This window comes from Necator americanus, chromosome III, assembly GCF_031761385.1.
Source record: "Necator americanus strain Aroian chromosome III, whole genome shotgun sequence".
Taxonomy (NCBI): domain Eukaryota; kingdom Metazoa; phylum Nematoda; class Chromadorea; order Rhabditida; family Ancylostomatidae; genus Necator; species Necator americanus.
In genome coordinates, this window is record NC_087373.1 from 21294354 (window position 1) to 21303041 (window position 8688).

The 8688-nt window shown below is 41.7% G+C and overlaps 1 protein-coding gene across 1 annotated transcript; it reads right to left on the reverse strand.

Annotated features, from left to right (window-relative positions):
* Positions 1-987: 987 nt before the first annotated feature.
* RB195_010361 (uncharacterized protein) lies at positions 988-8453 on the reverse strand (the record flags this gene model as incomplete). The annotated part of the gene is made up of 5 exons (XM_013445216.2): positions 988-1107; positions 1438-1482; positions 1665-1835; positions 6491-6642; positions 8366-8453. The coding sequence occupies 5 exons, from the start codon at positions 8451-8453 to the stop codon at positions 988-990; spliced, it is 576 nt and encodes a 191-aa protein (XP_013300670.2).
* Positions 8454-8688: the final 235 nt, after the last annotated feature.

The window sequence follows — 8688 nt, forward strand, 5'->3', positions numbered from 1 at the left end:
TACAAAGAAATTACACTGAGTTAGGCGCGTTGTAAAGTGTGCAACGTTTAATGCCACCGAGTGAGAAGACAAAATTCCTCGAGGAAATGAAAGACAAAATCCCTAAGTGGTGTAACTTATGAAGTTGAGGAAGAAGCTAGTTCTATTTAAATCGCGGCTACCATAAAAAGTTTTAGAATACGGGAATACCTTTTCGGACACTGCTGCTGGCTCTGCTGAACTGTAAATGTTTCGGGGAGGGTGACAATTTTCCATTATTCAATCCTTCCAGTTCAAACTATTAATCCTTAGTTTTTTCGTGCTAGTTATGTGCGAGGATCCCACCAATAAATGCGCTCTACAACGAAGGCTATCACCTCCGCTCTGCACACGTTTTTAGAAAAAAAGTGGGTGACAGTGGGAAAACTTCTGTCACATAGTTTTTTCCACGAACGATCTCTGTAACAGCACGATACAATTTCACGAGTCATTTGCCATCGTAACGGTCTCTCATTTCTGCTCGTATTCTAGGATGGGGTGCGGCAAAGATTGTCAAAGTCGGATTTCCTTCCATTTAAATCCTCCTTTCTTCTCACTGCACAGAAGAGATAATATGGTGAAATTCGTATTCGTACTGTAGCGATAATTGGTTCTAGCAAGCGTATTCTTCGATCCTAACCGGCACAGCTTTTGACCGCAGGCGCTTACGCCGAGTATCATGTCGTTTTGACCCGAAAGTATCATTTCGGGAATATTTACCACATTTTCAGAAGTTTCGTGGATAATAATTGTCCTTTGTAAAACAGACTGGCATGATCTTCTGCAAATTTAAGGAATTTAACAACGCTAACAAAATTAAAAGAGCAAACAGATTGGGCATCCCGAAAATGACAAAGAGCATTAAAGTCAGCATCATTTAAAACTACGTGAGTTGTTTTGGAGACGAAACCAGCAATCTCCAGAATCGAAAAGAAAAGAAGAAATACAAGGCTGAGGGGCGTTGCCCAGCTACAATTCTTGATGTCCATACCGATCCACAGGCCACATGCAGTCGCAACCTATCGGAACGTTTCGCAATGTGTGTGGGCTCCAGTGCGCAGAGCCGACTGGACGTTTGGAGACGTGCACCTGCAAAGTGAACTCAAAATCATGCGCTGAAAGGATCAAACATTTTCGTTAGGTCTCATTGAGTAAATGAAGCTATACTGTAGACCTGTATGAAGTTAGGCGAAAATGGAATAACAGGCGAAATCTATCGGTAGGAAGATGGCTTGTGACAACTCTGCATGTATGAGGGTATTTTCGTCACCACAAGAACAAAAAAAAAACGTTTAGCTTGCAACAACACGGTGACATTAGGGAACTCCACAAAGCAAAACTTCAAATGATCCTAATTCATTTGCGGTTCAGTTGCCATGGAAGAAGTGCTGTTAAATTTGAGTAAAATATGTTACTCACCTCTCCGTAGCGCTGTACACATCGGAGCAAGTTGTGCACGCATGTCTGCAAAGATATTTCTTGGAATATGGCAAAATACTTTAGTTGCAGTAAATTCCTTGTGATTTTCGAGCCATATTTTTTTGAACAGAAGTAACAAAATGGTTTCATGAAATGCCTTTTTGAATTTTCTGGAAGTTTCTCAATACACCTGTGGGATAATCTTGAAAACAAAGGAGTAGGAGTACCTGCTCAACAAGTGTGTCGGTGCTGCCCCGCTCGTAGTCGGCTGTATTTTGACACCGAACTTCCACCAGAAAAGGCGGGTCGAACTCATCGCCCATTGTGTTGAGATCAATGGTCCTTCTCTCCATGAGACACAGTTCTTCGTTTCGTTCTCGCTTCATGTTTATTGCATTCTGAATGATTGGATCTCAGATGAGAAATAATATTTTCCTGAAAAAAAACAGTATGTGCAGATTTAGACAATGAAGTATTTCAGTCTACTTAGTAGTAGTAGTCTATTTTCTGATTTAATTCAAGGCAGAATTGGCTCAGACTCAGAAACAGCAGTCAGTCTGAGAAACTCAGACTTGAAACTTCTTTGCTGCTCTTCAAAAGTGTCAAAAAAAAAGAAGAAAGAGGAAAAAGCCCTCAGTTCGGGGAGGTTTTTAACTTCAACAGGACAAGAGAAGGGAAGATGCAGTAGGTGGCAAAAGGAGGGCTGTTTGAAACTTGTATAATAAAATAATCCATTGAATTGTTAATTGTGAGGTCGTAACCTTCCTCAGATTCAAATGGCATCCATTTTCTATTCGAACTGCTCTAAAGTACACTGTCGTTTGTATCATTATGTTGGCAAATTTTTCGTGTAGCCAAGGGACTACCCGTCGCTGTTTATCACCTATCACATGTATTTAATACCCGTTGTCTTGTTGATCACTGATAAGTGTTTTATTAGCGCAAATTCAAGTCGTGCTGCTTGATTCTCTGATTCCATTGTTTTTATTTGCTGTTGCAGATTGAAAAGTGACCTTCTCTAGAGAGCCAAACACGTCTTATCAATTTGTCAAACGCAAACAGATTTGACGCTGCGTTAGCTGGAGACGTATTTCGCATGGATTGTCCACTGAAGATTTTTTAGCAGGCGAATGAGCAAACGAACTTTGCTGACCTTGGAGAGATTTACAACGAAATCAGCGGAAATGATTTTTCTTTCCGCAGATTTTGTACCATTCATGTCTGTGGACTGCCACTGATCTTCGATTCGTTCTTTTCGAAAACATCGACGTTCTTGCCAGTGTCCTATTAAAATTAGAAATGGTGGGAAGCTGTGCCGCAGAAAGAAAAAAAAAAAGAGGATAAGGATAAGTGTTTGCCGTTGATCAGTCCCCTTGGAATGCGCTAACGCGATCGGTCTCAATTCAGAATCGTGCGCTGTGCACACGGTTTTATGAGATTTTTTGATTTACTATTTATGTGCTGTGCGCACAATGAAAAGGACGGCTGTATCCCATGTTCTTATCCTTCGAAACAAATCTGGTGCTGATTTACAGATCACGGAGAGATCAAAGGCTTAGCTGGCCTAGGGCCATTTCGAACCATCGACTGAGTAAACGATGCGAACCCCCTCACCACTGCAGCACTTCCGCCCAGCTCAACGGATAAGCTCTACTTTTGACTATATGTAGCAAGCCAGCAGTTCGTTCGACCATATCACTGTTTAGTGCTGTCGACAAGTGCATTTCGCACTATGACGGTGTTTAAAACAGCGTTTAGTCCTGCAATAAAAGCCTGGGTCCAAAAAGAAATGGGTATACCATCTATCGGGCCCCCCTTTGACCTTATTTTTTTGGATATTCAACCTCAAGCATGTGGATATTAACCTCCAAGAAACATTTAGCCTCCGTCCTTTCTGCCTCGTCCTTGCTTTCATTTCGAACAGAGGTGACTAAATGTCAAATCGCTATTGACCGAATGGAAAACACCATTCATATCGAAAAAGATTGCACCATTTGTGGTGAAGTGCTAACGGAAATTTTCGCGAGCCATGGATGGTTAATACCATAGTGGTGCGTGCACAGAAGTAACCGTCAAGTGGGCCACCTGAGAACACGCAGTAACTTCGGACTAGAACTGCATCACGGTGATATGGTTGACTTCAAGTAGTTGACTTTTTCTTGCACAAAGAGACATGTACATAGAAAAGTGACAACATAATGATAATCGACATAACTGCTCTCCATTATTTCATTATTAGTAACTTTTATCAATTCTTTACAGCAAGAGTCCGCTAGATATTCCAGTAATCAAAACTAGAGCAGCTCTTAGCTATTCTAGTTCTGTGACTTTTGTGGGACCGTTGATAAGAGATGCTGGAGAATCGATGGAGGCAAGAAAACTCCCAAAACCAAAAAAAAACAATATTGCGAGAAACGTAACAACATTATAGATGTAGAACTCAAAAGCTATTGTCATCAGTAACAAAAATGAAGTCGGATCTGCATTTCTACCTCATAAAAGATGAAAACTTAAAGTAGCATCGGTTTCCGTAGCTTATGTACTCTTTAGAGAACTCACTCAACGTCAATGCTATCAAAAAAACATGTTCTTGCAGTTGGGTAGCGCTTTTTACACAGCAATTACTGGAAAAGCAATGGACATGCTTCTGGGAAGAAAAGGAAACAGGACGTTTAAGCAGAAGAATGTCTGTGGCTATGATTTTGTTTCGTTTCGGGACCACATAGGAGTAGTAGTTATTGCTGAACACCAATTGTGTACTTCAGATACAGCCAATTTCTCTTCAGTTTCCGTTTCTCGTTTGACTCCCTGACTTCCTCCCAGATCACGTTCTGTCTGTTACGTTCAATTTTTTCGACTGGGATCGTAAGGGCAGTAGGGATTGATGATAAGTTAGGTGAATTTTCGACTCACCGCAAATTATTTCTCAGTTTGAAAAGTGTAAATAAATTTCCCTCGAGTCAATATTTCTTATTTTTTCATCGTCTTGTTACATTGGCATATAAAGTTGTATCGTTACTTAAGTTGTTGGTAGTTTCTCATTTTCTAAGGATTCCTCAAACAGGTTTCTATTCTATTGTCCACGCGCCTGTACAGGTGTAAGAAATGTTCAGATGTTCAAACACCTTGATAGAGTTCCTACGCGCAATTCTAAATGGGCTGATTTTATGAAGGTATTCGTTCGTCCAGTGAGCAACGGTGGAGCGTGACTGAGCGGGTCCACCCGTCATGAAACGGCGAGAAACGACGTTGACCTTCGCTGAAGCACGTTAGCACATTTCGAACGATTTCATCGATGCCATGATTCGTATTACCGGGATATCTATTGTGGAGAACTGCCATTTATGAGTTTAGAGATTCCCTCTAAATGTCCCCTAGTCGTCGTGAAGGCGACGACTAGTTCCTAACATACATTTTGCACTAACAGAGGACCAAATATCAGCGAAGTTCCACCGGTTCTCTCTCGTGACGACAGCACGGAACAACAGAGAATAACAAATAACTACAGACTTCGATGACAAATTCCGGGGACGTTTTCCAGAGCGACACAATTTAGTGTCTCTGACTCATACCTACAGGCACGCAACATAACACTTCTTTCAAACAGTGGCGAATCTGACCTTTATTCTTTGGTATTATCGAGGTAGAATTGATAGTGGGTCTGACCTCCCGTTCCTCCCCACTACACACTAAAGGCGACCGAGAAAATTCATGTTCTAAACGCTTATCGGGTGTTTTATGATTCAGAGCAGTCATTATGTATATTTCGGCGCTCAGATTTTTCTCAGAAAACTCGTTCGGGAATAAATGCAAAAACTCCTCAAAACACTATATTACGCCTCCACATGCGGGATTTTCTACTGCTATCAAATTCTTGAGGGGAAAACAGGGATGAGGTGACCCTCCAGCTTGAGAACTCATCCTTCGATAGCATTTCGGCCTTCTTTTTGAGAAAGGGAACACCTTCACAGTTCAATTCCACGAGTTTGAAGCGAACTCGTTGTTGTGAATTTGAAAAAAGGAGTTGATTTTGAGGAGAATTCTATTACTTCTCCAAAAGGAGTTCCTTACGATAACTATTACCACTGGATTACCAGGAAACGTTTTAGTAAGGTGTTTGGCTCACTTTATTTTTGTTTCTGATTTTTTCAGTGAAGAACAGTCCCTGCCGTTGGACAGCAGCGTCTATTTGTCTATCGCATGCATCTCTGCGGTCACTTCGATGATCGGCGTTTATGCAAAATGGGTGGTATTGAAACGGGCTGCACACAAGCGTGATTCGCTCGAATGTGTTACGACGCGGCGACGATTTACAACCAAACGAGAGTAGGCGATAAATTACGCTATAATCGGCGTCAACGAACGCAACCGAAAGTGCCCCCTTCTGGTGCGCAGCGACCAAGAAACTGAAGGCTCATCTTCGCAAGTAACCCTGTAAATCAACACTATTCACTGTATGCTCTGCTTGAGTCGGTTGATAACCGTTGCGGTCGAAGGTCTCGGATAGGTTGAGAAAAGTGTTGTCGAGTTGTCTTGCTAAGCAAATTGTGGTAGGAGGAACAGGTAGTGATGGTCATGCAAAAAACATCGCTTAGAAAACAGAATTCCTAACGAATAAACTCTCTAGAATTTCTACGTGCTTTCCGTGAGCAATTTTTAAAAATATCGACGTTCATAAGTACTCACCATGGAGTCCAGCTATGATGGTTAAAATATAGGGATCGGATCAGCGGAAGAATATTGTAGAAGCGCTGGTTTTCACTTGATGTCACATGATGTGACGAAGAAAGGATAAAAATTAGAGAGTCCCTTCACAATAAAAGGAACAATCTTTTCTGGAACCAGCTGATGCGGATATTAGTAAAATTAGTTGACGCTGGTGCCCTCATCACCTTCCTGAGAGTCATGAACGTGTTTAGAGAAAGACGCACATATCTATAAGCCGTGTTCTGCTTACTCGAACGAATAGAACTGGTTTGTTGCGCAGCCGCAGCTGCTGCAAGGTGCTGCAGTCCACTCGATTGACCCGTTTCTTTCACATGCGCCTGCCCACCTTGTTCTTCCTTGTCCTATGCTGGCTCCTGTGCAGGTGGTCTCCGAACATCTCGAACAATTCATCAGCCTCGAGATTAAGAGACGTCTTATGTCGGTGCCGTCTCCGATGGGCACGTAAACGCACTCGCTCATAGCCCGACAGAATAGCATCTGCAAGAAACACTTTTAGCAATTTGATTCACTGATAGGAGAGGAGTTTCTAGTCAGTTGAGAGGTTTTTGTTTCGAGAAGAAAGCTATAGTTCGATTAACGAGTGTGAGGTCACTCTACGGTTGATAGAGAATTCTTCGTTGATGTAGCTGCAGTCGCATAGATGTTTCCTTTCATTACGTATTTTAAAGGAGCTGTTGGCACTCAACAAGAACTACAAAAAGACTTTGGTTTGACATTTTATAAGGTATAGAATCGTTCTATTTCTTCGGTTATATAGAAGGTTCCGACAAAAAAGAAAAAAAGAGAACTCTTACACTTGACTAGAACATGGTCAAAAGAATATGAACAAATCTGTGATAAAAAAATGATAACATACACAAATCACACAACAACATGAACGATCGAGAGGTACCTTGCTGATTAAATGCAGTCTAATCATTGTAGAACACCACTGGTATTCTTGAGTTGGATGCAATGCACCTGGTCAAGTACAAGAACTGGCACCTGCTAGCAAAGCTCATCAACCATCAGGGACTCAGCTGGAGCGAAACGTTTCTGTGAAAAGTGAACTATGCTGCGCGAATGGGGCCCCGAACCCAGTGTGCGTCCAGTAGTCCCAAATATGTGGTGACCCGATGTAAAGATTCGGTAGTTACGGCGGTTCCTTTTAGTGTAGTTTTTTCTTCTTACTTGCTTTTTCTCCTTTCCTTGGTCGTGTCGCAACTTGTCTTCTCTGCGCGTATCAAATAAGTAAGTTAATGTGAAGTCGACAAAGTTGCAGTTCAGTTCAGAAGAATGTTCAAAAGAACACGATGAGGAACACTTACTTCCCAGTAATTCCTGTGAGCAGATTTATGCTAACCTGGAAGATTTCATCGCAAGCACTATTTTTACTAATTGATGCTACTTAAAACAGTTAAAACAAGCAAATAATTAGAGGTTTCTTCACTTGTATCCACTAACCACTAAACACTAACCTACTCGTTACCATTATTTTGCTTGTGTTATTTTCGGCTACTCGTTCATTGTATACTCCATTCGTAAACACTTGGATTGCCATGTAAAGAATAATTAAATAAATAAAATATCCAGTTTGCTTTGCTCTGATCTCTAGTTAGTTGCTCTTCTACGAGAGTAATAGTGATAGCCTTCAAATTGCTTTTTTAATGGAAAATTCATCGTAATCTGCAGGGGTCACATAGTTCTGAGACTTCTTCGCACTGAGTACAAACATGAAGGCGACCCGAAGGCGTTCAAACAACTATTTAAAGAAAGTCCAATCCACAATATTCCACCATGGTATGTGCAGCCCAGCAGACAAGTTCTGGACGACTACATTAGGGCTACATTTGGTAGAACAGCAGCTCTAATAGTCAGAGAAAGGTTTAGAAGCTCTCTTGAACAACAGAAGCAAGTTCTTCGCTACAATACCTTTTTGAAGCCTCTTACAATCGAAATAGAAAATTTCGAATTAGCTTGTACACACGAGAAATGTGCGGATGCTTGGGACTAGTCACGAATCATGGGAAGAGCAGAATCAGCGCAAAATAGCGCTAGAAATTCATTTAACTGCTGAAAAATCCCTCGACAGATTGGCAGAATAGCGCATATCGCGTCAAGATGCATTCGGATTGAAGGTGATTGATCGTCTTTGTAAGCAATGGTAACAACAGGCGCTCAGCACACATGGAACCACCGTACGAAATGAGGATGAACGAACCGTTGCTTCCGGATGGCACGTCGGTGCGCGGTGTACAGTGAACGAGCATTGCAACCATGAGCAGTAAGACGAGTACAGTCAAACGCATATAGAAATAATCTTCAGCTCATTACAGTGTTTCTGACGCCGAATAGTAGAGCAGGGCAGTGTAATCCGAACAACATGCGAGGTTGAATATCCTTGAACGGCTGCTATTGTCAGCACTGCGGTACATTCACCATCGTATGTCTAAAATAGAGTAAAATTCGAGGATAGCGGAATTCGTCAGGTTGAAACACGCAACGGAATTTTGGATGCACGGCGGAAACAATGAACAATATGTG